A 27,378-nucleotide genomic window follows, 5' to 3' on the forward strand; every position below is an offset into this window, starting at 1 on the left:
GTTAACGTGGATGTTACACTACATTCTTTAATCAGAAATTTACCGTAAAAAAAAAAAAATTCTTTTTGGGGGCGATGCGGTTATCTCGGATGACTCGTATCATTTTGATCTATTCTAAACTTTATTATCTTTAGGAATTAAGTTACAGTAAACTCTAACAGACAATGGAATATGGTATCATCATTACGTTAATATTATTATCTTTCATAAACAACGGCATGCAGCTGATCTCTTGTGTAAAGATTTAAGAATAAAAATATTTTTTTTTTACATTCATATTTTTTACCGCTAATGCTATTACGTATCACTATAAAAGCCAAGAAAAACTTTAAATCCTTCTTTTATTCTTGTATTTGTGTGGAATCTTTATTTTGATATGAATGATTAACAAATAGTTTAAATAACCAAAACATTTAAAATAAACAAAAAAACATCCCCCCGTACTAATACCAAAATTTTACTTTCGAAACATTTTATATGTACTTTGAATTTTTCATTACATTGGAAAGAGTGCAAATATAAATACAAGTAGAATCTGTAGAATTTGTAGAATTTAAATTCTTTGATTCGACAAGGCTTACTGCGCCGAATGTTTTAATTTCACGTGACAAAATAAAAAAAAAAATTGTATAATTCAACCAACGCCGTATATTTTTTCAACATATGTAACCCAATGAACAATGACCTTTCTTACGTCTTCCCATCCATGCATCGCATTATTACTACCTAAATTCTGGGCCTTAACCTTGAACCATTCTCGATGTAAATTTCCACATTTTTCACACTTTTCTATGTCCGCTTTAAATCTTGCCCCAAGTTCAATATGAATTAATCTTTCAGCACGATGAGTGTATTTACATTTAGCTACAGAATTGAATTCTAACTGATTGTCAAAATTCACGGAATTCTCTCCTTCTCTATCGATCAAAAATTCTTGGGAAGAAAAGGATGAGAGTATCTCGACATTAGGGAAGTTTTCAATTAACTCGGGCGTGTAACCACATTGTTTAGCCCACTGGTAAAGACGTCTGTGAACATTTGTGGCACGACCAACTTTATAAAGTGTGTACTGAGAATTTTTCTCAGAATTAGGACCTAATTAATATAAATAATGAATAAAAATATTCTAAAAATTAATTTGCACTATATGACTATATGTATAATTTACCTTCGAGTAATTTATATGCGTATATGAAACCGGGTTCGTCTCTATCAGCAATTGGTTTCTCCATTTCTAATCTTAATAAACGTCTAGTGTCCGCCGAGAGATCATGCTTAATCCAGTCTATTGAGAAAGAAATATTTGATAAATGTTCTAAAAATTAAAAAAATATCCAAATTTGATATTTACCTCCAAAACGAAGCCACGTTAACCTTGCCCTCCCAGGAACAAAAACGGCTTTTTCTAACTCTTCTTCAGGTTCATCTCTTTTGTGTTTGTGACAAAATTCTTCTAAAGGTTTGATTTTACGATTGCAAATTTTGCCATTTTTAATACGTCCCTGACACAGGTTGGATGGAGAAGACGTGCTAGAATAATCACCGGTTAAATCAGTTTGATCACGAGAACGTGTAGGCGTGATAGAACCGGGTGTTGTATTTTTTATTGACACACGTGATTCATATGATGTATTTATACACGACGAAAGAATTCGCGTTTTTGTTGGTGTTGGTGTTAAAGGTGGTTTTCTATCTGGCGTACTAGGAGATTGACAAGGTGATTTTGATGCTATTTTTTGTTCGGGATTGAGCATTCCAAACAAATAATCTAACGGGCTTTTAGATTGGCTTGGTGAAATGGATAACAAAGGCGCCAAAACGAGCTCATTAGACGGTGTTATTAAGGTCGGCGTTTGAAACAATTCTTTATTTGTTGTTTCAAGGAAGCTATCATCAACACATGCAGGGCTTTCTATAGGAAAGCGATCTTGAGGTGGTAACTTATTAACATCCGTGTCAGTCTGCACCCATTTAGTTGAGGAAAGGATTCTTTTCTGGGTGAATTCTGCTCTATCTAAATCTGAACGGATAGACGGTGGTGTTTGCTCACGATTTTCGAAATTTGATTCAGAAGATATCGATACTTGTGTGGATTTTTTAGATATCTCTTCGGTTATTTGAACTTTTAATTTATTGAGGTTTATTGTGATCACGGTTGAACCCGTTTCACTATTCTTAATTTTCGAATCATCCTGAGTCAATTGACCTTTCTTTGAACTATTTAACGATAAGGAGTTCATTTTATCTTCTATTTCACCTAGCTTTTCTCGGGTATCTTTTGTTAAATCATTTGAAAGGTCTATAATATCAACTTCCGAATTAATTTCATTTTTAGGTAAATCGTTCTTTTTTGAAGCAGTTAATAACCCAAATATATTTTTTCCAGTACTTTGAACCTTATGTTGATGACAAAAATCATCAAGTACCATGCGCTTACAAGGTCGGCCCGTAGAGACCGATGTCCCTTTGCACACTGTTGTACGAGGAGTAAGTGTCTTTTGTTTTTCGGAGATAATTGGTGTAGTTACATGAGATTGTGTGGAAATTCTTGGAGTTTTAGTTGATAATTCTTCAATAGTGGGTGCTTGTAAAGGAGGGGAATTTCTTCTGCTATAAGTTACCATTTTTATAAACTTTCCTATAAAAAGTCTGCAAAGATTAAATAAAAAATTTTTGCAAACCTAAGGTTCGTTTGTTTATTTTATCCTAATTTGTTTATTGTTACACAGTTACGCAATCGCGGTTAAGCGTATCACGTGAATTTAATTTTCTACATCACTCGCGTTATTTAAATTTGATTGGACTTAACACAGCTTGACTTACAAATTTATTAACAAATCGATAAAATTCGATTACTAGATTACTCAGATTACTCTAATGTTGGAAATTCTTGATTCCCTCCTAATCCACTTATTCTTCCACTCGTCATATCCATTTCTCTACCGATCGGTCCTAATGCTGTTTTTCCAATTAAATCCATAGTTAAACTACTCAAAAAACAAGGAATAGATCCACGTTCTACGACCCAATATTTGATTAAGTTATCCAAACTCTTGATATATTCAGTATTTCCACCATCAACAAGTTGCATGGTACCAAGATTATCCTCATCAGAGGTAAAAACTAATGAATGGTCATCCTGTTCTGAATACATAGAAGTTAATCGAACGCGACCGTTTTCAAGAAATTCTACCTTATAACCAAGAAGGCTATAAACAGCTTCACGGTATTCTTGAGCTTTAGCTTTCCAAACCTATTAATAACGAAATATTAATACATGATGCAGACTATCATTGATAATTTATATATTTTTAAACACCTCTTTAAGTCTTGTCATTCTCTTTTCCTTATCTGCAACCTGATCTATAAGTTGCTTATTCTCTTCTTCCAAATTTAAATAACTTTGAATTGGAAAGACTCTAATTGTTTCTTTCTCAGAATCATTATCTTCGGTTAATTCTAATGTAATGGTAGGATGATTTTCAAGAATTTGATACAATTCTTTAAGTTTAGTTTTTAAATCCTGGTTTTCTGTTGCCAATCCCTGCAATCTATTCTCGCGCAATGAAAATTCCTTGGAAGCAGGATTATCTTTCATCTCCAGCACCTTTTTTAAAATTTGTAAGGTTAGTGTTAAAATTGTGATAAAACATTTAATTTGCAAAATAAATCATATAACTCAAATTATGGAACTTTCAATAACATACCCGAATTGTTTCCTTATTGTATTCACCTCTACCTACTGCCCTCTCAAGAATATCGATTTGATTATCTAATAACATTATTTTTTCCTTCAAAGATGCATTTTCGGTTTTGAGATCTTTTACAGCTGAGAAAAATAAATTTACGTTAGAAAATATAACACGATTCTTAAAACAAAGATAATTAGTAAAATAAGAAAATGTTCATACTTTCTTGTAAAATTTCATTCTGTTTAATTAATTCTGATGAATGTACTTTCAATTCAGTTTGTTCGTAAATATTTATTTGGTTTTGTAAAGATGCTATTTCATTTTGTAGATTTGCCTTTTCATTCTCTAGTTTAAGAATATCTGTATATAAAATAGTAAAATTAATGAACATTCGTCAATGTATATAATACTATGTATATTAGTGATAAAAAAATTGCTTGCCTTGTGTTAGTTGTTCATTACGTTGCATTACCTCAAGCGAATGGAGATTTAATTCTGAGAATTCCGGATACTCTTCATGTTTTGGTTGAATGTTAGTTGCCTTATTTTCACATTGTTCTAAAGCTTCTTTGTATTCTGCAAGCAATTTTTCCAAATTCTGGATTCTTTCGGTTTTTTGTGGTTCAAAGTTTGATTGTAGTTGTTTCTCTTCTTCGTCGTATGATCTCTAAAATAAATATGTTGGTACAATAGGTCATTCTAGAAAATATCACTCGTATTTTTTACTTACCAAAGAATTCATTAACATTTCAACCTCCTTTTGAAGAAGTCTTTTACTTCCTTTAGATGCTTCAATTTCATTTAAAAATTTACTTTCCATAGCTTTATATTTGAATCTTAATTCTTTAATCTTAACATAATGAATAAAATTGATTGATGAGTTATAATATAACAACATATATTGCAAATTTTTTTTTAATACATACTTTAGACTCATGATCAACAATCACTAAGTCTTTATTCCTAACTTGTTCTTCCAAAGATCGGGTTCTTATCTGTAAAAGCTCTATTTCATTTCGCCTAGAAACAAGTTCCTTTACAACAGTATACGGAGTATTGCTATTAATATTGTCTTTTTCCTGATCAAGTAGACTTGTCCTGTAAAAAATTTAATACTAATAAATTTATGAAGCAAATAAAATTTTGAGAATAATATTTACGAATTAAACTACACAGTTACCATGATACTTTTTCTTTTTTTAACGTTGTATTTTCAACTTCTAATTCTGCAGCTTCTCGGCGAAGTGTATTCATATTTAAAAGTTGATATTCCGCTCTTTCTAATTTATGCTGTAAAATCTGAATGCTAGGTGACAATTCTTTATTACGATTAATTTCCTTTGTTAAATAACGGTTTCTTAATTCGAGTTCTTGGATATGTTCAGATTGCTCTATTATTAGGATAATTGTTCAATTAATATTTAAAACGTTTAACCATCTAAGAATGACTTAATTTAATACCTTGGACTTTCTTATTATGAGTTTCGATTTGATCCAATTGAGTAGATAAATGATTAAACTCATTTAATTTTTCCTGAGTTTCATCCAAACGTTGCTGAGTTTCATTCAACAGTTTTTGTCTTGAAGCAGATATATCATGTTGCTGACGTATCTAATAATACATTTGAATTAAATAATTGAATAATATTTTTTTTTTTATGCCAAGAATACAAAATATGATTACCTGTTCATTAAGATTTTCAACCTGATATTGAAGTTTTGATGCTTCTAATTCTGTAGACTGTACTTTACGTGTCAAATCATTTTCTTTAATAAGATTTTCAGTTTTAAGATCTTCCAGATTCTGTTGTAGCTCACGAATTTTATCTTTAAGCGTTTGGGTTTCACAAGCTGCTGCTTGCTAAATAATCGATAAATCTTTATTAATAAAATTTATTATTAAAAGGATAATTTCACTAATTTATCAACTAACCTTCAATTTGATATTTTCAAGTTCCAAATTTTCCAAACTTTTTAATGCGTCTTTCTCTCGATTGTAATAAAAGTCTTTGTCTTTTTCTAAACCCTAATAATTAAAATAACAAATGATACAATAAATACAACTTGAACAATTCTTACTTTCTGTGCACAAAATAAACATACAACGAAATAAAAAAAACCTCAATCTGAAGACCAAGTTCTCGGTTCTTGAGTTCTAAACTTTTATTTTCGGCCTCAAGTCTGCCAAATTTCAGATCTAAATTATCCTTTGATATTTCGAGAGATTTAATTTTTGTACGAGCCTCAATTAACTCTCGATCATTTTTCGGGCTAAAAGCTGTAAAATTTATAGTGGATTCTAAAAAAAAAAAATATATATATATATAGAATAAATATAAATTTACAAATTAAAAAAATAGATATTTGCTCTGTTTACATCTGATTAGACCATTATTATGTACTCTGTAAAGAACTAAAATCCGGCATGAAATTAAAAGGATCTCTCGATGGGGTTATCGATGGACTGGTAAACCGGATTGGACTCTCCACATCTAACCTAGATCTCTATATAAAGAATGTTATAGTAAGTATCACTTGCAAAATTAAAATGAATCAATTTGACAAACAAGAAAATGACCCTTAAACTATAAATTGAAAATAATGTTACTTTAGAAGGCCGATCTCCAAGCCCAGAATGAAATATTTTAGTATTGTTATCTACTTTAAATATTGAAGGAACGTTACTACTTGTAGATGCCGTAGGTTTAAAAGGGTTATCATTGTGCTGATCGCTTTGTTGCGACTGATTCTTTTTTGCAGAGCGCTGGTAAGGAGGGTATGACATTTCGGAATTGTTATAATTTTATATCAAGGAATGTCCGATTTTTGTCTAGAAAAAAAATAACATTGCTTAATTGTATGTCTAAAAATGGAAATAATCTTATACGCGTTAATTTCGTAAATGGACTGCGGAGCTATGGCTGTTTTAGGATTAGGTTAGAGTTAGTATATTAAGTTTCACAATGCGTTACACTTCGATGTTCAGGAGAAGAAAGAAAATGCTATTCATTGCTGTCCCTGCATTTTACGCGGGTAAATGTAAAATAAAAAACCATAATTTTTTATCGGTTTTTACTATTAAAATATTAAAATCCGGTTATTTTTTTGATGATCGTTTTCTATTAATATCGAATACATCATTATGCATAAGATGCATCATTTCACATTGAATTTGAAATTCATTTTGTGACGCAATTAACTGTTCTAGGATTTATGATAAAATCATGCTTACCTTTACATAAAGATTGCATTCACATTGACCGATCTTATTCATTTTCATAAAATTAATGACAACATTCTTTTCAAAAGAGAAATCTCACTTCAGATCTATTATTGAGAATTTACCAAAAATGGTTTCTTTGAACATATTTCTGTTGACGATTCTCATTTTTGTTATTCTTTGTACAACAGCATGATAACTGTTGAATGAATATCTATTCCACATATGAGATAGTTCATTGTTTTTAATTGTTACCATCATATTTAAAGTTTAATTAGATTACTTGTAAGTATAAAAAATTTTCATTTAACCAGTTAAAAAAAAGTTGGATTGATTTTTTCTTTGATCTTTTTTTTTTACGTGACTCTTTTTTTCACACGTATCAATGGTTGGCTAAGCCATAAGCCATTGTGTTTTCCAATGCATAATGCATCGGGCCAATATTATATCAAAAAGTATTAATTATATTTTGTTATTTTAAAAGGTATTTCTTAAATAGCTGTCATCTCGAATTTATTTTGAAATTCACTCGATTATCAAAAAAAAAAAAGGCTGAGGTAACACCAAAAGACAATGTTTACATGCTGTATCCTCTATAATTGTGATTCGTTGGTGAATTGATCGAGAACGCAAAATAGTCCAACAAGGTAACAAGTTGCCGCGCCATTGTATTCCTTTAAATTTACCCAATAAGTCAATTGTATTGTAATCTTTATATATATATATATTCATTCATTTCCATATTTATTACGAATATCTCTATAAAAAAAAAGGATATAAAAGAGAGCAATATCTTCCTAAATTCATTTTGAAATAAAAGTAATAAAGACATGACCAACACGAGATATGGCGATTAGTAGTAGTTCCGATCGGCATTTATCACATTTTGTGTTGGAATCGCTACCGCCAATGATGTCAGTATCATTTTTTGATTATAAATAATCAAAAAAAAAAAAAAAAAAAAAAATCAAAATTTTAGAGTTTGCTTCCGCTTTTAATTTTTTCAGTCATGGCCTTTTTCCCGTATAACAATATTACAAAGTAACTAGAGATACTTGTTTCCTGTTTAAGTTTTACAGGTTAAGCATATAGTACTCTTAAATACAAACTACTTAAGTAGGGATAACTATTGTACTATTATGAATACTGTCATTGCTTATCGTGACAGTTTCGCTGACCGTCACTAGCTCATTTACATCAATTTTCTTCATCAAATTTCTATATAAACAACTTTTTTTTTTGTTTATTTCCCATACAGCTATCGGTTGGAGGTTTCTCAACAACCTATCCGAGCAAGAATGTGTGGTTTTGGGGATAAAGATCGCCGTCCAATTGATCCCCCGCCTGTTGTTAGACTTCTCGTATCTACTGCCGATGGAACTCCTGTACCTGAAAGGTAAGATTCTATTATTTGGTTTTAATGTTATGTGTAATGCAAAACTTAATTCTAACAGATAAAGATATTGCAATCCATGCCATTCGATCTTTTTTAAATACGTGAACTTTTTGGTCAATCCGATTTATATAATCTATTCTCCTAAATATTGGTTAGTTCTGTCGATCATTCTATGATGATCGTACACGCTGGTCTATGGTCTGAAAATCGTACGGAAGAGCGCAGTCTTGTAATCAATCCTTCTTCAATTCCCACTCAATCGACTGGTCCTAGCTCAACCGTCATGTCATTAAATGCTCCTTCGTGTACTCGTAATCTCATGGGTCATTGTACTTCATCTGCATATGTTCTCAATAACAACTTGGGTCAACAAGGAATTTATTTTATATTTCAAGATCTATCCGTTCGCACCGAAGGAACGTTTACATTAAAATTTTCGTTTTGTGACGTCAAGGGTTTGTTAGTTCGGTAAGTATCATTTATGAATTTCTGGAAGCCTTCACATCACAAGAATTTAGAATTTACTAAAAAAAAAAACGTTTTTATTCTGGCGGAATCGATAGATCACTTAGCGGATATACTAATAGTCGTGGAAGTGTAGCGGCTGAAGTATACAGTGCTCCTTTTAAAGTATATTCTGCAAAAAAATTTCCCGGGATGACAGGTACGAAAAGAGCGACATGATCTCATGTTGATCAGATGACTATTGATTTCAGGTTTTTGAGCTTGTTATAGGTTTGTATATTATAACTGTATATATTTTTTTCTTCTTAAACTATATATATATTATTATGTTATTTTATAATAGAGTCAACGGCACTGTCGAAAGCTTTTGCAAAACAAGGAATTAAAATTCCGATAAGAAAAGAAACGAGATATCGGAAAACAAATAACGAAGAAACACGCGACCCAACAAACGAAGAAGTTCCTGAGTCTTCATCTTCGGCATTACCGACATCAACTATTAGTGACTCTAAAGTTTCCGAAACTACTGTTGAGAGTACGGGTAATGATGAGAAGCGTAATCATCATGATCTTTCTGATGACGATACAGATACGGTTCGAGATTCCGAGGAAGGAAAAGGCAAGTCTGCCGAAAAACGGCGACGAAAGTCTAAATAAATAAATAATTTAAGGAAGGAGATTGATCTTCGATTTGATTATGTCTTTTCGCTGAATTTTATTTTATGTTAGCATAATTCATTAATTTGAGTCAAAATAATTATGCAATAATGTAAGTTATTTTGTCATGATTTTTTAAGAGCCTTTTCCTATAATTTTCAGTAATTATCTAACTTTATAAATTAATTTATAGAATTACCCATATAAGTATTTAAAGTATACACGTAATTTATGTTGTTGTGTTTAATGAAATTTAATTATAATTTTAAAATTATAATTAGAAATAAGTTAAATAAATTTTAAGATTTTTTAATCATAATAATGAATTCTATTTATCTGGTATATTTAAGTGATTAGGAAAATGTAATACAATTTTAGAATTTAAATATCTAAATAAAAGGACTTCATAATTAAACAATAAGATTAAAACAAATATTTTGTTTTAATTATAAAAGATAAACTAAGCTATTTATTCGGTTATTTAGGAGGTTATATAAGTATAATTATAAATATATTGTAAAATATTTCATGGGCAATAAAAATTGCTCAACTATAAAAAAATACCATATAATCGCTTGAATATGGTTATTTAAATTTTTGGTATTTTTATAGTTTTACTAACCATGGTTATTCCCATTAATCCAAATAACAAAACAAAAGGATGAAAATCGAAATTTATAGGCAGTTTGATTATTCCACCGGGAAGATTATCCTCGATATATCCATTATTAGCAAGATAAGCAACTAATGCCATTATGCACAGGGTCGTTGGTATTGGCGTACCTTCAAAATAATGAACTTTACCGGATTTATCCTTGGGAAGCGATGCTACAGTAGCGTTATATCGCGCCAGACGAGCAATTCCACAAGATATAAAAACTACCAAAACAATTGAATCCAAGAATGTGCGCATGCCAACTGCAAAGGCGCATACTGCCGGGGCAACACCGAATGATATCTAGGATGTTGCAAAATTAGTTACGATGATAGAACACTAAATTAAACATAAAATAAATTATACTTAATTTACCAAATCCGCTAAAGAATCTAACTCCTGTCCCAAAGTACTAGCAGTTCTTCTCCATCTTGCTACTTTTCCATCAAAAAGATCAAACATCATTCCCAATGGCATTAATAATAAGCTCATCCAAAGGAAATTTTTATCTTTCGTAATCATATACTGTATACTTAAAAAAATTGACGAAGAACCACATGCACCGTTTGCTAGTGTAATAATGTCTGCAAGATGAAAATTGCTAAATAAAAAATTAGAATTTTAAAAAGTCCAAAAATGACAGTTAGACCTTATAAAATTATACTTACCGCACTAAAGAAAAATGTTTATCGTCATCAACGAATTGTTTTAATTCTTCGTTCATATTTTTTACATTACTTTTTGCAACTTCCTCAACTTTCTCTACTTTCTCTACTTTCGAGCGTTTAGACATTGTAATTATTTTTATTTTTTTTTTCACCCAGCCTGTGAACTTTATTTATATCATTTTATTACAGGAAATGATGCTATAATTTAATCATGATTCTGTCATAAATTTACAAAATGATCTGTTTGTATTTTTCCATATCTGTTATTATACTAACTATAGAACACTATTATAAAATTATACAGAAAAAAACATTTCTTATATAGGATTTACTTTGAGAGTTAAAGAAATTTTTTATTTATTGCAACCATGAAATCACTTTTACTTTTTTTTACTTATCTAGATTGACTATTTTTGAACTGTAAGCCGGTTAAGATTTAATTACGAAAGTTAATAAAAATTACGAAAGTCAATAAAATTAAATCAATTCCCCCCAAAAATACAAACCGATATTGATCAATATTGTCCTTTGTTAAAATCACAAGTTCTCGTTTTGTCAAAGGCTTTTTGGTCAGAGGGCAGGTGTTCTTTTGAGCTTCGGAAGAAAGGCATCGAACCCAATTATCATATCTATTAAGTGTAAAGTAAAGTAAAAATAAGGTTTTAAACAAACAAATTATATTTAAATAAAGTATAATACCCCATTACGTGTCCATATGGGGAAATTGCAGGTTTAACTACTGCTTCTAACGTTATTGGATCAATGAAACCGGGTAATGGATTGTCATCATCAACATCTTCCATTTCGATATCATGATTGCGTGGCCCTTTACTTGACGATGACTGAGACCTTGTTCTCTTTGTTGTATTCCATGATTTTAAAATATAGCTTCCTGAATCGTCGTAATCGAAATCCTCTTCTTCATCTTCATCATCAGAAGCAAAACCTCGCCTTTTTCCCGGTTTACGTTTCTTCTTGGCAGGTGTTGATTTACTGGTAGTTTGAGATGATGATCTCTTCCGAGAAGCACTACCATGCTTAGTATGTGTTCGGAAAGTTTTTTCGGTTTCACCAGTTTTTTTGTTCTTGGTGCTGAATAAGAAATGAGCTTTACCCTTTTCATCAAGCACGTAATTAGGATCTTTGACACGACCAGTTTCTATTAATAATCGATAAAAGTTTGAACACTAAAAAAGGAAAATTATAATTATACATGCATACATTATACATATATAAATCATAATTCAATTTGGAATATCTTTAAACAAATAAATTAATTCATAATTTACCTGATAACCTACACGACCTGGAATTGCCATAGAAAATATCCCCCATTGGCCATCTGCTCCAATTTCTTTCAATCGTTTGAAAAATAGTTCCTCTTCTTCCTAAATTTCAAGGTTTAAATTTATTAATAGAAAATATATAACCTTTTTTTAAAAAAATGTACCGTACCTGTGTCCATTGTCCTTTTTTTTGCTCTTCGCCAGGAGCGTTGAATCGATAATAATAAGTGTTAGGTTTTGTATCAATTGCTTTATATGCTTTGATGCGAGCTTCTGACCAACCCTCAAATGCTTTTTCGAGATCTTTTGTATTATCTTGAACTTGCTTCAAAGCATCGTCTAATGCAAGACGACCTTTCATACGATATTGTCTAAAGAATAGTTAGTTTATCCATATATAAAATGGATGCAGAAACTAAAAACCAAAGTACAATGGTCTAAATATGTACTTTTTGGCAGTTTCTCCCGTCCATTTCTTCAGAGTTTCTTTCCGTTTCTTTAAGAGCTGTTCATATGCTTCTTTTTGTTCGTCAGTCATCAAATTTACTAGAAAACAGCGATAAAAGGATAGAAATAAAATGAGAGAAATGATGAATTGTAAGCATATATATGAGTAATTTTAAGATTAATCCGAAACGAAGACATACTATGATAAGAGCGCATGTTTCTTTCGGCTATTGTTTTACGAATTTCAATCAGATAACGTGGTTGTGTCATTCTTACAATAACTTCTTCCTGCAATTTTCAAAGATCATATCCTTATATTTTTGATAATAATATTCTAAAATATAAATTATGTCTATTTTATACCTCATCATTCTCACAATCTTTGAGCGCCTCTTCAATCTCTTCATCCGATACAAACTCAAACACAGCTCGAATTTTTTGTGACTTTCGTTCGCGTTCACGTCTCTCGAACTCTGCATACTACCATATGGTAGGGTTAACTTTTTTCTTTCTTTTTTTTTTCGATTGAAAACGGTTAAAAATAGGTTTACCTGGCGTTGTTGCAATGCTACACGTTTATCTATAATATCTTGTTCTGTTTCAGTGACATCTTGAGCAAACAAACTTTTTTTTCTGATTGTTTCGATTTCTTCACTATCAATTGATACATTAATTCAAAAGGATTCGGCCCAATTATCTCAATATTATATTAAAATTACCTCTCAGACATAAAAATCGGATCGATGTGATGATTTTCTTCCATTTGCTCGTTTTTCTCTTTTTCGTGCATATTATTTTTAAGTTTTTCCTAAATTACAACAATATATTTCATCAAATACTAAAGAAAATAATCGAGTTTTGATTAAAATAAATATATAACTTACCGATAGGTCTGAGACAAATATTGATGTAGGAGGTTTTGCCTCTCTCCAACTGACAAAAGTCGACTTTGTCATGGCTTTGACGAAATCTTTAGTTGTTGACGAAAGTTAACAAGAACCAAATAAAAAGCCTTAAGTATAGCTTTAAAGACTTAATAATCTTTCTTACCTTCTGGAAAGAATTTCGTACGTTGTTTTTCTTCTTTACAAGCCATAGAAGAGCTTCTTGTAGTATAGTGGCCACGAGCCATTGAAGCTACTTTCTAAAGTTTTCATACTAATAATATTATATAAAAGCTAAGTAATAATTACGACAACGTTGCTAATACTCACACTTAATGATTAACAAACTTATTTATTTTAGTGGCTTGTAAGAGTTACTGCTAGCTGCTCTAATTTTTGTACTCGCGTGGCTCGCGTTATTCTTTACTTCTATGTAGCAAGAAGTACTTTCGTATGTAGACGCGTAAAGTTTATTGCTTTGGAAATTGTCACGTGATAAAGATAAACGTATTTCATGTGACTTGATATTTTTCTAAAGAGAAACATGATTGGTTTAATAATCAGCCACAAAACAAAAAAACTAATTGGTTGTTTAAGCATGTTATGCGTGATACGCAAATTTCCGATAGAATAATATCATATAGTTTCTAAAGTAGTAATTTGAACTTATCACTTTCTTCTTTAATCATCAATCAATTCAGAATAACGACGAACATGTTGATGAGGAGCACTTTTATAAACAATCTATATGTACTATATTATTGATTGAAGAATTATTAATAGAAGGATTTATTACAGAATTTTTGAAATGAGAAGTATTCTTTCATGTATTTATATACAAAATCATTTTAATAGACTAAGCGCTTAAACAATTATTGTGATCCACGAAATAAAATCGTAAAATATTGAATAAAATGTGTTTCAGTCTTTAAATGGGATTGTTTTCTAATACTACACTGTTCTCAACGCAATTGACATAAATGGGGTCGTCTAAAGCCGTGTTCGATCACGTGACTTAATATTTTATAAATAAGTCATTTTTTTATGAACTAAGATTAATGTAAATATGTAAGTAATAGAATAAGTGTATTTTGACAAAAATGGATGACGAAAAATGAAAAAAGTCAAATAAGTCAAAAACGGTATTCAAAACCCCATGTCGTGCACTAAGTAAACTTGCACAGCAGGCTAAAATACACATACCATATGTAACTTTAAAGTTTTATATGTTGGCGAAAAGTTTTATTTGTAAAAAATAAATTTAAAAGCACGTAATCGAACCGTCCCCCTGGGAAAGAAAATTTTGATAATTTTCCTTGTGGTACAATGCAGATCGGGTGATCGGCACATGGAAAACTGGTCAGAAAATTTTTTGCGATAATCTAATTTTTGTTATTCACTATGAAAGACAACACAATATCTAAGGAACTTAATTCTGGAGATGGGAAAAATCGTTATAAAGTAATTTATTTTTCATTAATCAACCATTTATGTAAATATAATCTAATTTATTAAAATTTATTACAGTATCAACCTTTTAACGTGCGCGTAAAAAGTATCAAAATTGATATATCCCGCCGTGATAAAAATACTCAAGAAGACTCAGAGGTAACTAAATGCTTGTCTCGTTCTTTACTAATTCAATTAACTAACAATTTTCATAAATAATGTTCGAAATATTAATTAATTGAACAAGGATCTTGGTTCATTTTTTCAAGAATCATTGGAATCATGGAAAGAATTTAATTTGACAAGACATTTTGCAATTTTTGTTCACGAGGTGTCAGAATATTGTCAATCATTACCTCAATTGTTATATCATAAAGAAAAGATTGTTGAGATTCTGGAGAGAAATCTTAAAGTTGAAGATAGTTTGGCATTGGAACCTTTATTAGAGTTAGTAACTAAAAATCTATTAAATTATAATGAACTATTCAAATAATAATCTATTTCTGTTATTGATTCTTAGTTTAGTAACAAAACTTGCTAGGGATCTTGAAATTGAATTTTACTCGTATTTTGAACGAATATTTGCATGCATCATTCCTTTAACAAAGCATCGAGACATTAAAACTTTGGAAGTATGTATGATATGTTTAATAGTATTAAGAACTATTCTTTGACTTATATTTTTTTCTTCTCTTTTCATATTTAGTGCACTTTCAATTGCATTGCTTATTTATTTAAATATCTAATAAAACAAATTATTAATGATCTATGTCCAACATACCGGTAAAACATCCTATTATAACTATGCTATTTTCTTTAACCTATTTGTTAATCATTTATTTAATTTGTAACAAAGCCTTATAGCTCCATTGCTTGGCAAAGAGTACCAGAAACCTTATATTCAACGGTTTGCTGCCGAATCGTTTGCATTTCTTTTACGCAAAGCTCGAGGAAATAACCTTACAGAGATCATTAATTACATTATCGCTTCAATTTACGAATCTCCGTCAGAAATTTATTGCAGAGGGTTGAGCATGTTATTTAGTGAGGCTGCTAAAGTATATATATATTTACTATGTTATTTATCTATTTTTAAGTATTAATTTTATATAAATGTCATTTGTATAACCAAAGGCTTCCGAAAACAAACTTCATCCGAGGGGATCAATATTATTAAAAGAATTATTATACACCTCGTATTCAAAATGTGAGAAAATCAATGAAATTGGTATGATATGTTCCGACTCAATTATTATATAATAATCAAAATATGCATACTTTATTAATTGGTAATTGTTTCTTAAAAATATAATAGAAACATCTCCGTGTTATCATATTCTTAAAGAAACCACAATTGCACTTCTTCATTATATCAAATGCGAGAATTTTGGTCTAATATTGGATTTGTATTTGCGGGAAATTGAAAACGAGATTCGTGATAATTTGAGTAAACTCGATCTAAATGAAAGTGATTCAATATCAGAGACTTCCGTATTAAAAATTGGATTGAATTTATCTTTGATTTATATATGTTTGGCTGTTCGGAAAGGAGATCGAATTAATGGTAAGAATATGAAAATTAAATAAGATTTAATTTATCGCAAATTAATTTATATATTATTCGTACTAGATTTCAAACGTATTTTCAAGGTTGCGCAAATTATAGCTCCATATATATTTGTACCAGAATTATCTTTTCTTCGACAGTATTTTTTCAAAATGTGTGCTCCTTTGATCACATTGGCCAATCTAGATGATATTCTTGTTGGCGGAAAAGTCATCTTGGATAAAATATTCGAGTATAATGTATGTCAAAGTTGAGATTACATTTATTTGTGTTTTATTGAAATCTAATATTTTAATAATCTACAGGATGTTGACCTTGTATTATCATTCTCATTAAATCTATCAAATTTAAACTGGGAAGATTTTACTAAAATTATGCTTCCATACATTATAAGGTAATCATTTAATGATTTGCCTGCTTTTAGTTTATATCTTTTATTTATGTCGCTTCCTTTTAGGTTTTCTACAACGCACTGGGAAATAAATAGTACGAAATTGATCCTCTTTTGCGCCAATTTATTTTCAACGAATACTATCTCAATCTCTTCTGGGACTATTTCTTCATTTGTTACGAAAGATGGATTAATAAAATTTCCTAATATACAAAGGAAATCTGAAGAATCGAAATCTATAACGCATCTGAGCATTATAGATGGATTAATAGATATATTTAAGCAGGACCGCGATTGGTTTTCAGATGCACAAAAATTAAGTTGGATTTACTTAAATGAGGTAATTTTTTTTAGTCGAATAGTATATATGATAACCTTTATTAATTTTTAATATAATATTCAAATTTTTTTAGGAGTTCAGTTTTAATTCAGGGATAACTTTAGTTTCAGCTGCTCTTACTGTTATACCTCACTTGTTGACACAAACTGATTCAGTTATTGTTTCATTATCTTCATTAATAAAATCATTGTCACACTGTTTACAGTCATCTAAAATTCAAATTTCACCGCTTACAAGGAGACCGTTTATTGATGGATCACCGCTTTTCTTGATACAAAATTTATTGGGCCAAGCAATTGAAACAATAACAATATTTGTGCGAACAAATTGTGGAAATGACGAAAATGGATTTATGTTCGAATTATGGAGTTTGATTGTTGATGAGATCTTGATTCAATATGGAACAAACGAAATGATTTTGAGAGGAATTGCAGGATATATGGAACATATGAAATCATGGTATAACTTTACTATAATTATAAAGTTTTTTTATATTTCAATATCTTGACTTTTCTTATTTCATTGTAGCTATAAACGTGGTGATCTATTTAGTACAAACAATCTTAAAAAAATTTATCCTTATCTAAAGTCAAATTTTAGTTCATTTAAACACCGTCGTCGATTGTATTCATTTATGATTCTTAAACTTTTTGATCAATTTTATCTCCGATCTGAGGAGAAATTTAATGATAAAGAACCTTGCGAGATTTTTGCAATAGCTTTAAAAGTTGAGGAAATAAGTACAACAATATCAACATATCGTGAAAAAGCGATGCATCTACGGAAATTGAATGCTTTAATATCTTCAAAACGTGTACCCGAATTTTATTCTGAAGTTGTACCACTGTACTGTTTTGGTAAGTATTTATTAATTAATTTAATTTTATATTAATTAATCAAATATTTTAATTTTGAACCATTTCTGTCCTAGGTTTATTGACTATAAATTTTAGTGCTATATGGACGGATGCGATAAATGCCCTAGTAAATTTTTCACAAGTTGATTCTCATACATTTTGGAATTTGATTTATAACGAACTTTCGCGATTTGAGGAAGAATCGAAATTAGCAGAAAATGGATTCTCGAAATATACTCTTGAAGCGTATTTTGACAAATTAGATAAAACGTTGATTTCTTCAAAGATTAATGATAAATCTTTCGAATGTCCCTACTTAAATAAATTTAATAAAGTAGCTAACGAGTCATTCAAGTTCTTTGAAAATAATGGTCAACCCAGTTTATTAATGCATTACATTTTGGTGAATGAGAGCATTATTTTTTTAAAAATTTTGATTCAACATTCTTTGTTATTAATTTGGAAAGTGATTAATTTTTTTTTTTGATAGACGTGCGATCCCCAAAACGAAAGGCTAGATTATTGGAATTATCATGGACTTCTTATAAAGACTCTTATTGAAGTACCACATATTGCCGAACAGCATTCTAAACAATTTGTTCCCTTCTTCCTTAATTCTGAATATGATGAGGAATTATCGAATAAAATGGATATCGATGAACAAATTCTAGAGGAAAAGCTGCAAGTATTAGGAAGTAAATCCGAGAACGTTATAGAAGAAGTAAAAGAGGAAAGAATAATTATTCTTGAACCGTCTTCCAAGATAATAAAAACCAAAATGTCGCTTTTCTTAAAACTTTTTTCTAAATTTAAAAATCCTCGATCAGTTTATAAGTCAACTGAATTGCAAAATATTTACCTAGACTTGTTGACTATTGGAGATACCAAAACTCAAGCTCTTGCCTTGGAATGTCTTTTTACTTGGAAATATAAGGGGGTTACTCCTTATGAAGACAATCTCCGTAATTTTGTTAATGAGGTTAAATTTCGGGATGAGTTATCAACCTTTTCTTTAAATAAGGAAAATGGTTCCATAGAATTCTCACATAGAGCTGAATTAATGCCTATTGTTATTCGACTTTTATATGGTCGAATGATATCAAGAAAAGGTAAATCATCATCAAGTTCTGGAATGGGAACTCGTAGAGTTGCAGTATTGGCTGCTTTAGTAAATTGTTTAGAATCCGAATTAAAACTTTTGGTGGATTTACTACTTGGCCCTTTTACCATCATTCGTAACTTACCAGGCGTAGTTGATAATGAGTTTCAGTTCGAACCAGATTTAGAAGTATGCAAGTTTGTGACATACCGAAAACAACTTGGATATTTGAACTTTTTAGAAGATATGCTAAAACAATTAGGATTTTATCTATTGCCATTCATTCCTGATATGTTTAAAGTTGTTTTGTATATTGTTCATGATACTCAAAGAAAATTGATATCACAAGATCAGCGTCAAAACATTTCATCAGATGATAATGATAGGGAGAACGATAACGTTGAAATGAAAATCGAGGAAAATAAAGAAAATAGTCAGAAATTAAAAGTTATCAGACAATTAGGGCTGAAAAGAATAGTTGGATTTTTCAAAATTCGTACAAGTTTTGACTATCAACCTTATATTAATTCTATGTTCAAATCCTTCTTGTCAATTAAAGTTCCCAAATTGGATATTGAAAGTACGCAAGCACCTTCAGCAATAATGGAATTATTTGCTGTATGGGCCTTGCGTAAAGAGTACGTGCTATTCTTGGTCAATTACAATAAGGATGTTTTGCCTAAAATTTTTGCGTGTTTGTCTGCGAAAAAAGTTTGTGAGCACGTAATTTCAAAAGTTTTGGATATCGCTGATAGTATCTTAAAATTATGTGGAAATGAAATGGATATTGATGATGAAATCCAAAAGGATGAAAACTCTTTAAAAAATCGAGTCCTAAGACCATATGTTTCATCATTACTAGATAATCTTGAATATGTGTTGTTGCAATCTAGCGAATCTACTTCTTTTGGAAAAGATTACTTTTCTAAACGTGAAATTGCAATATTATCTCAGATTGCAGGTTTTATTGAAAATGGTGATCAAGCAAAAAAATTGGTTGATTTACTTCTTCCATACCTTCGAAAGCGTTCACAAGTTGTTTCGGAAAAGACCAAAGCGGATATCTTACATATTGTTGCAAATTTCTTACATGTTATTCCAGGATTTCAACTTCGCAACGAATTGTTTTATAAATATTACAACTATATATCGTATGAATTTTCAACACTTCATTCCAGGGATTGTCGTTTATTTTTGGCAAAAATATATACTGAATTTTCCAAATATGATGAATCTTTGAAAGAAGTTGCTTCTATAATTGAAGATCTTAATGCGTTTTCAACAAAAAGGTTGGATGAACCGGATTTTGATAGACGGTTAGATGCATTTAACCGAATTAATCAAAACTTGTATAAGAAATTTGACGCAGTACAATGGCTGCCAATATTATTTAATTGCTTATTCTTTATTCAAGATCCGGAAGAGCTTTCAATCCGAAATAATTCGTCTTTTTGTATTATGAGATTTATTGATCGTGTAAAGGAAAATACTCAAATTCAAGAGGATTATCAAAACCTTTTGATTAAAGTCATTATCCCAGCAATCAAAAGAGGAATGAGAATGTCTTTAGAAATGGTACGGATAGAATTTCTTACAATTTTATCATATGCAATGAAGAAATGTCCGACAATAGCTCAATTTTCTGATATGGTCTGTTTGTTATTTGATGATGATGAGGCTAATTTTTTCAATAACATTCATCACATTCAAATTCATCGTCGTATCCGTGCACTTAAAAGATTCTCTAATGAGTGTGCAAATGGGAAAATAAAGAGTAACAATTTAGCACAGATATTTATGCCACTTATTGGTCATTTTATTTTCGAGGCAGATAGAGTGGCCGACCATTTATTAATTAATGAGACTATTTCAACCATTGGGATTATTGCGGGCCAACTTCCCTGGGGTCAATACTATACTCTTTTAAAACAATACATGAAGTTGATTCCTAAGAAACCTATGATAGAAAAGGTCTTGGTTCGAACTGTTATCTCTATATTGGACAATTTTCATTTTGACGTTTCAGAAGCCCAAATCTCCGAGACTCAAATAATAAGTTCGCAAGAACCTGCTATTCCAAATGAGCAATTAACAAAGGTAATAGAGCGGAATGATTTGTGCAATGAGGAATCCGATAAAAACATAGTTGTTGATGATGAGGTTGATGAAAACATGAATATGTTAGTAGAAGAATCTGAGGAATCACACCTATCTAAAGGTGAACAGTTTAGCGATGAGGCAAAAATAAAATCTTTAGCAAATCGTATTCATGATAAAGTTGTTAATAATTTAATTCCTGATCTTAAGCAATACCTAACTCAACATGATAATGAAAGTGTCATTATTCGTGTTCCAATCGCATTGGCAATTACCAAGCTTTTAAAAGCTTTGCCTGAGAAGTCACTTCGACTTAATTTACCTGGATTGCTTACTACTGTTTGTCAAATTTTAAGAAGTCGTCAGCAAGATGCTCGTGACACTACTAGAGATACTCTTAGTAAAATTTCAACTTTTCTTGGACCTTTATACTTTTCTTTTATAGTAAAGGAACTACGAGGTGCACTCACACGAGGATATCAGTTACATATTCTTGGATTTACAGTGCATACTCTTTTGGCCAATTTGGTACCAAATTTACAAGTTGGTGATCTCGATTATTGCCTTCAACATATAACTAAAATTATCGTAAATGATATATTTGGTAATGTTGGAGAAGAAAAAGATGCGGAGGAGATTACTGGAAAAATCAAGGAAATGAAATCCACTAAAAGTTTTGGAACGTTCGAACTTCTTGCCAAAATTATTGAATTTAAGAACATTGGTATCTTGCTTGTACCACTTAAAGAGATTATGCGTGAAACACAAAATCCACAAGTCTTACGCAAGATTGATGAAATATTACGGAAAATATCAGTTGGTTTGAATTCCAATCCACAATTCGACATCAAAGAAATGGTAACTTTTTGTCAAGGACTTATTTTACAAAATCTCAACATGTTAAAGTCGGAAAAAAAACTTAAGCCTAATAAAAGTGATATGGAGGCGAACTTTACAATTCAGCTCAAGCGAGATATTTCAGAGCCCGTGGATTATTATGACGCAAACTCTTATCGATTTGTGGAATTTGGTTTAACAATACTTTTGGCAGCATTAAAACGTGATAAATTTGATACCAAATCCGAGGAACAACTTAAATTATTGGAACCGTTTGTTAATACAATTGGAAATGCGTTATATTCAAAACATTTAAATATCAATATACTTTCGTTAAAGATTATGTGCATAATTTGCAAACTTAAACTAAAATCTTTAGACAATGCTTTACCTGTAATTGTAAAGCAGACTTTTTCATTAATAAGGACTTCAAATACCACTAATTCTGAATTGGTCCAAGCGTGTTTCAAATTACTTACCGTTATAATTCGCGATTGTAAGCATGTTGATTTCAAGGAAAGTCAATTAACTTTACTCATTAATCTTATCCGTCCTGATCTTGAGGAACCTCAACGTCAAGGAACGACATTCTCATTGATACGTGCTATCGTATCGCGTAAATTTGTAGTTCCTGAAATGTACGATTTAATGCAAACTGTTGCCGAAATAATGGTTACTAGTCAAACAGATTTAACGCGTGATTTATCGAGACAACTTCTACTTCAGTTTTTATTGGATTATCCTCAAGGACGCGGTCGATTGAAGAATCAATTGAATTTTTTGATCAAAAATATGAATTATATATTCGAAAGTGGACGACAATCAGTAATGGAAATGTTGAATTTAATGTTTGCCAAATTTAATGATGATATTTTAATGGAATATGCAGAAATGTTTTTCTTATCATTAGTAATGTCATTAGTGAATGACGATTCAAATAAATGTAGAGAAATGGCTGGAGTATTAATTAAAATTCTTTTGAATAGAATGGATGAAGTAAGACTTAGAAATGTATATGTCTTATTAAATAAGTGGTTTGAACAAAATGATAAAAGGAATTTACAGAGAATGGCAGTACAAGTCTATGGTCTTGTAATTGAAGTCTTTGGTGATAAATTTAAAAAACATATACCTGAATTATTGGATATCTTGGAGAAAGCTTTAAATATAAGTCAACAAGTTTCAGAACAATTAAACCAACATGCTAATGAAGATGATCTTATAACAACAATAGATAGTGTTGATTGGGAAATCGGATATTATACTCTTAACACTTTCATAAAATTAGTTAAAAATTTCCCTTCAGTTCTTTATTCGGATAAATCAAAGAACATTTGGGTATTAATAGATCATCATTTACTTTTCCCTCATAGCTGGATAAGACTTTCAACATGCAGATTGTTAGGGTTGTATTTTTCAAATATTAATCCCGAGACTAAGATTATTAGTGTAATCAATGAACGTAATGAATATTTATCAAAATCGGTGTTGAAAAAACTAGCAAATAAATTTTGTATTCAATTAAAGAGCGAACATTTAGGATCAGAACTTGCAACACAGATTGTAAAGAATTTATTTTTTATAGGAAAAAATCTTTACTATTTAACTTCTGATGAAGAGAATACATTAGAAGATGATGTCGAAGATGAGAATAATGATCAAGACAAAGAAGAGAACTATGAAATGAACGGCAATAATGAAGATGAAAAAAAACAAAATAAAATCAAAGCAAATCATTTGTTGATTTGGTTATTTAAGAAATTATCATATCAAGCTAGATTTGCCCCAATTAAAAGAGAAGACAATGATTTACAGGTATGCTCATTTGGGTCATAAAATGTATTTTGGGCTTGAATGCGTTAATAATTTTTGATCTATAAAATAGCGCACAAGCATATATCAATGGATTGCAGCAATGACAACATTTATCCCCTCATCAGACTTGATACCTTATCTTATATTCATAATTTCTCCTATTTACCGATTCGTTAATGATGAAACCATTAAAGGAAAAGAAATTGGTAAATTTGTTTTACGATTTACTTACGTCCTTCGTCTTTTTTTTTTTTCGTTAGTAACTAACTTTATTAATATTAAATAGATGGTGTTAAACAACTCGGTAAAGAAATACTTGATCTAGTACAAGAACGCGTCGGTACAACACAATTTCACATATCATATAATAAAATTAGACAACAAGTTTTGGAAGTTAGAAGAGAGCGTAAACATAAAAAAACAATTATGGTAAGGAAATATATTCTTTCTTTTGTACAATAATAATAAATAATTGATTTATCAATATCAAATTCATTTTTTATAGGCTCTTGTTGATCCAGAATCTGCAGCCAAACGTAAAATCCAAAAGAATGAAATGAAAAAACAAAACCGTAAAAGAAAGAATGCAAAATTAAATGATTTAGCAAAGAAACGACGTATTTCATAGCTTTTAGATATATTTTTAATTACCTATTATGTGTATGCTTAATAACAATAAAAAAAAAGTACATTATTAGATCATGTAACGTAGTACATCATATACGATATAATTAACCGTGGGAATGATTATGATAGTAGTTATATTTTTTAATTTAGTTCATAATGTCCACCTCAATTCCATTAAAACCAGTAGAGTTGTGGAGACCAAAAGATATTTCTAATACTGAAATTGAAAATTTTCGTATTAAAGTCAATAAAAAGTATAATATTAATCTAGGTACTATTTTGATACTTAAAATTTCATGTATGACAATGTCAAACGCGTTAGTAATTTATATAATTTTTTTTAAAAAAATTAAAACATATAGAGAATTATCAACAATTGTGGCAATGGTCGGTTGATAATATTCAAGAATTTTGGGCAGAAGTATGGGATTATACGAAATTAATTTATTCAGTCCCTTATCAACAGGTAAAGAGAAAATTTGATTCATTTAAATTTAATGTACGAGTACAATTTTAACAAGGTGATTATGCCTAAAATTAAAGGTGTTAGAAGATAAACCAATGGATCGAATACCAGCATGGTTTTTAGGAGCAAAACTTAATTTTGCAGAAAATTTGTTATGGTGTAGAGATAAAAACAGAGTAGCATTAATTTCAACAGGTACAATCGATTCATTTAATTATATTAATATTTATATTTTTGTAAAAAAAAAATACATCCCAAATTCTTTCAATTTAACTTTATAAATCTAAAATTTGTAATTTTAAGGCGAGAAAAGATCACCGACAAGTATAACATATTATGAATTATATGTACTAGTAAACAAATTATCAAGAGCCTTACGTAAAATAGGAGTATGTAAAGGAGATAGAGTAGGAGCATATATATCGAATTGTAGTGAAGCGATAATTGCAATGTTAGCAACTACTAGTATAGGAGCAATTTGGAGTAGCACTTCAACAGACTTTGGAGTTACGGGAGTATTGGATAGATTTTGTCAAATTAGTCCTAAAATATTATTTTCGGTTAATTCCATAATATATAATGATAAAGAACATAATCATTTAGATAAATTAAAAATTGTTGTAGAAAAGTTGAAGAATGAAGGATTAGAAAAGGTTGTGATCATTCCTTTCGTGGGAAAAATTGGGGAAGAAATTCATGATATTCCATTAGCATCATCTTGGGACGAGTTTATTATTTCACAAGGAGAAGGTGCAGTAGAGGAGAAAATCCAATTTGAACAATTACCATTTGATCATCCAGTTTACATCCTATTCAGTTCAGGTACAACGGGAAAACCGAAATGTTTAGTACATAGATCCGGATTATTATTACAACACAAAAAAGAACATATATTACATGGTAATATGAAAGAAGATGATGTATTCTTTTATTATACTACGACTGGATGGATGATGTGGAATTGGCTAGTTGCCGGATTAAGTGTTGGATCCAGTATTGTGTTGTATGATGGTAGTCCATTTAAGCCATCTCCATCCATACTTTGGGAATTAACTGAAAAATTAGGGTGAGTATTGGAAGAGAGAAAAATACAATTAATTTTTATTCAATAACTTTTTTTTTTAAAAAAAAAATCATATTTTTAGAATTACAATATTTGGTACTTCAGCAAAATATATACAAAGTTTAGAGGATGTAGAATACAAACCAAAACGACATCATAATTTAAATAAACTTCGTATGATATTATCGACAGGATCACCTCTTAAACCAGAAAGTTTTGATTTTGTTTATAAAGAAATTAAAGATGATTTAGTATTGGGAAGCATTACAGGTGGTACTGATATTTGTTCATTATTTGCCGGACATAATGTCTCATTACCTGTTTATAGAGGTGAAATACAATGTATTTGTTTAGGTATGAAAGTTGAAGCTTGGAATGGTCAAGGTACGCTAATATTTTTAACTATTGAATCTATCATGATAAAATTAGTAAGAAATTATTTTTTTTCTTTAGGTAATCCAGTATATGGACAATCAGCGGATTTAGTGTGTACGAAACCATTTCCATGTATGCCAATATATTTCTGGAATGATACACCTTCACGCGATCTATACCGATCAGCGTACTTATCGACATATAGTGGAGTATGGTATCATGGAGATTTCATATTTATTAATCCTAATACAGGTGGAGTAATAATGTTAGGTAGAAGTGATGGAACATTAAATCCTGGTGGAGTAAGATTTGGTAGCGCAGAAATTTATAATATAATAGATGAATATTTTAGGAAAGATGGTATAATTGATAGTTTAGTTGTTGGACAAAAAACTAAGATGAATAATAATGAAAGTGAACGAGTTGTATTATTTTTAAAAATGGGTTATAAACAAAAATATGATAAAGAATTAATAGAAAATATCAAGAAAAAAATTAAAGATCAATTAAGTCCCAGACATGTTCCAACTTTTATTTTACCCATAGATGATATTCCAGTAAGTTCTATTTTTAAAAAATCCTTTTTTTTTTTTTAATAATAATTTTTTTTTTATTTATTTATTTTTTTTTTTTCTTTAAAAAAAGTATACTATTAACGGTAAAAAAGTCGAACTTGCAGTAAAAAGAATTATTTCTGGTGAACCAGTCATTCCTTCTGGTACTCTTGCTAACCCTGAAAGTCTTAAATTATATTATAATATACCTCAATTAAAATTAAAATTATAATTTAAGTACTAGATTTATGATTTTATTGATTTTATGATAAATATCTAATATCTGAAATATGTAATATTATATTTTAAGAAAATCATGAGATTAATAATAATAATATAAACATATCAGTATATTTTACTAGTAATAATTTTAAACCCCGAGTAAAATGTAAATTGATTTACTAAAGATGGTAGATAACTTAGTGTGAACTAAGTGTGTAAGGTATTATTGGTACTAATAATCAACACCTA

General features: G+C 29.9%; 7 protein-coding genes across 8 annotated transcripts; 3 read left to right on the forward strand and 4 right to left on the reverse strand.

Annotated features, from left to right (window-relative positions):
- Nucleotides 1-322: 322 nt before the first annotated feature.
- Nucleotides 323-2,666, reverse strand: OCT59_025030 (uncharacterized protein). The gene is made up of 3 exons (XM_025311046.2): nt 1,352-2,666; nt 1,169-1,285; nt 323-1,095 (listed from the first exon to the last, which is right to left on the reverse strand). Exons 1-3 carry the CDS (start codon nt 2,622-2,624, stop codon nt 635-637), a joined length of 1,851 nt encoding a protein of 616 aa, XP_025175584.1. The 5' UTR covers nt 2,625-2,666; the 3' UTR covers nt 323-634.
- OCT59_025031 (uncharacterized protein) lies at nt 2,661-6,721 on the reverse strand. The gene is made up of 14 exons (XM_066135741.1): nt 6,301-6,721; nt 6,095-6,197; nt 5,813-5,991; nt 5,626-5,718; nt 5,377-5,553; nt 5,154-5,304; nt 4,873-5,083; nt 4,619-4,790; nt 4,423-4,542; nt 4,134-4,359; nt 3,912-4,052; nt 3,708-3,829; nt 3,320-3,607; nt 2,661-3,253 (listed from the first exon to the last, which is right to left on the reverse strand). Exons 1-14 carry the CDS (start codon nt 6,475-6,477, stop codon nt 2,870-2,872), a joined length of 2,544 nt encoding a protein of 847 aa, XP_065991821.1. The 5' UTR covers nt 6,478-6,721; the 3' UTR covers nt 2,661-2,869.
- Nucleotides 6,722-7,722: 1,001 nt separating this feature from the next.
- On the forward strand, nt 7,723-9,844 carry OCT59_025032 (uncharacterized protein). Its single transcript, XM_025318623.2, has 6 exons — nt 7,723-7,826; nt 8,171-8,308; nt 8,465-8,776; nt 8,872-8,972; nt 9,117-9,542; nt 9,624-9,844. Exons 1-5 carry the CDS (start codon nt 7,759-7,761, stop codon nt 9,428-9,430), a joined length of 933 nt encoding a protein of 310 aa, XP_025175586.1. The 5' UTR covers nt 7,723-7,758; the 3' UTR covers nt 9,431-9,542; nt 9,624-9,844.
- Nucleotides 9,676-10,891, reverse strand: OCT59_025033 (uncharacterized protein). 2 transcript variants are annotated; one of them, XM_025318624.2, is made up of 3 exons: nt 10,754-10,891; nt 10,461-10,686; nt 9,677-10,388 (listed from the first exon to the last, which is right to left on the reverse strand). In XM_025318624.2, exons 1-3 carry the CDS (start codon nt 10,876-10,878, stop codon nt 10,020-10,022), a joined length of 720 nt encoding a protein of 239 aa, XP_025175587.1. In that variant the 5' UTR covers nt 10,879-10,891; the 3' UTR covers nt 9,677-10,019. The 2 variants fall into 2 exon arrangements, with proteins under 2 accessions (XP_065991822.1, XP_025175587.1); XM_066135754.1 differs by having other exon boundaries at nt 9,676-10,388; nt 10,461-10,891.
- Nucleotides 10,892-11,083: 192 nt separating this feature from the next.
- OCT59_025034 (uncharacterized protein) lies at nt 11,084-13,808 on the reverse strand. The gene is made up of 13 exons (XM_066135758.1): nt 13,701-13,808; nt 13,537-13,630; nt 13,371-13,456; nt 13,206-13,294; nt 13,038-13,140; nt 12,850-12,966; nt 12,687-12,774; nt 12,489-12,585; nt 12,209-12,410; nt 12,043-12,141; nt 11,453-11,940; nt 11,260-11,382; nt 11,084-11,171 (listed from the first exon to the last, which is right to left on the reverse strand). The coding sequence occupies exons 2-13, from the start codon at nt 13,616-13,618 to the stop codon at nt 11,144-11,146; spliced, it is 1,602 nt and encodes a 533-aa protein (XP_065991823.1). The 5' UTR covers nt 13,619-13,630; nt 13,701-13,808; the 3' UTR covers nt 11,084-11,143.
- A 963-nt stretch (nt 13,809-14,771) lies between these two features.
- Nucleotides 14,772-24,450, forward strand: OCT59_025035 (uncharacterized protein; the record flags this gene model as incomplete). The annotated part of the gene is made up of 18 exons (XM_025309385.2): nt 14,772-14,831; nt 14,898-14,978; nt 15,067-15,266; nt 15,340-15,451; nt 15,526-15,602; nt 15,676-15,877; nt 15,954-16,047; nt 16,135-16,383; nt 16,450-16,625; nt 16,692-16,780; nt 16,844-17,117; nt 17,191-17,576; nt 17,646-17,974; nt 18,049-18,377; nt 18,465-23,822; nt 23,893-24,028; nt 24,109-24,251; nt 24,328-24,450. 18 exons carry the CDS (start codon nt 14,772-14,774, stop codon nt 24,448-24,450), a joined length of 8,418 nt encoding a protein of 2,805 aa, XP_025175589.2.
- A 155-nt stretch (nt 24,451-24,605) lies between these two features.
- Nucleotides 24,606-27,139, forward strand: OCT59_025036 (uncharacterized protein; the record flags this gene model as incomplete). The annotated part of the gene is made up of 7 exons (XM_025309388.1): nt 24,606-24,720; nt 24,812-24,915; nt 24,993-25,110; nt 25,219-25,981; nt 26,061-26,362; nt 26,432-26,910; nt 26,999-27,139. The coding sequence occupies 7 exons, from the start codon at nt 24,606-24,608 to the stop codon at nt 27,137-27,139; spliced, it is 2,022 nt and encodes a 673-aa protein (XP_025175590.1).
- Between the last annotated feature and the right edge of the window lie 239 nt (nt 27,140-27,378).

The sequence above is a fragment of the Rhizophagus irregularis genome, chromosome 5 (genome assembly GCF_026210795.1).
Source record: "Rhizophagus irregularis chromosome 5, complete sequence".
NCBI classification, from domain to species: domain Eukaryota; kingdom Fungi; phylum Glomeromycota; class Glomeromycetes; order Glomerales; family Glomeraceae; genus Rhizophagus; species Rhizophagus irregularis.

Excerpts from the sequence above, each read along its gene's own strand:
- OCT59_025031 (XM_066135741.1), bottom strand. The coding sequence starts at position 6,477 with ATGTCATACCCTCCTTACCAGCGCTCTGCAAAAAAGAATCAGTCGCAA. Across the intron at positions 4,791-4,872 it reads AAAAAAGAAAAAGTATCATG|GACAAGTCTACTTGATCAGG; the intron begins GTAACTGTGTAG and ends AATTTTTTACAG. Across the intron at positions 3,254-3,319 it reads GAATGACAAGACTTAAAGAG|GTTTGGAAAGCTAAAGCTCA; the intron begins GTGTTTAAAAAT and ends CGTTATTAATAG.
- OCT59_025033 (XM_025318624.2), bottom strand. The coding sequence starts at position 10,878 with ATGTCTAAACGCTCGAAAGTAGAGAAAGTAGAGAAAGTTGAGGAAGTT. Across the intron at positions 10,687-10,753 it reads AAACATTTTTCTTTAGTGCG|CAATTTTCATCTTGCAGACA; the intron begins GTAAGTATAATT and ends TTTTTTATTTAG. Across the intron at positions 10,389-10,460 it reads TAGATTCTTTAGCGGATTTG|ATATCATTCGGTGTTGCCCC; the intron begins GTAAATTAAGTA and ends GCAACATCCTAG.
- OCT59_025030 (XM_025311046.2), bottom strand. The coding sequence starts at position 2,624 with ATGGTAACTTATAGCAGAAGAAATTCCCCTCCTTTACAAGCACCCACT. Across the intron at positions 1,286-1,351 it reads AACGTGGCTTCGTTTTGGAG|ACTGGATTAAGCATGATCTC; the intron begins GTAAATATCAAA and ends CTTTCTCAATAG. Across the intron at positions 1,096-1,168 it reads CGCATATAAATTACTCGAAG|GTCCTAATTCTGAGAAAAAT; the intron begins GTAAATTATACA and ends TATATTAATTAG.
- OCT59_025032 (XM_025318623.2), top strand. The coding sequence starts at position 7,759 with ATGGCGATTAGTAGTAGTTCCGATCGGCATTTATCACATTTTGTGTTG. Across the intron at positions 8,309-8,464 it reads GGAACTCCTGTACCTGAAAG|TTCTGTCGATCATTCTATGA; the intron begins GTAAGATTCTAT and ends AATATTGGTTAG. Across the intron at positions 8,973-9,116 it reads AAAATTTCCCGGGATGACAG|AGTCAACGGCACTGTCGAAA; the intron begins GTACGAAAAGAG and ends ATTTTATAATAG.
- OCT59_025034 (XM_066135758.1), bottom strand. The coding sequence starts at position 13,618 with ATGGCTCGTGGCCACTATACTACAAGAAGCTCTTCTATGGCTTGTAAA. Across the intron at positions 12,775-12,849 it reads AAGATTGTGAGAATGATGAG|GAAGAAGTTATTGTAAGAAT; the intron begins GTATAAAATAGA and ends TGAAAATTGCAG. Across the intron at positions 11,172-11,259 it reads GACAATATTGATCAATATCG|TTCAAAAATAGTCAATCTAG; the intron begins GTTTGTATTTTT and ends ACCGGCTTACAG.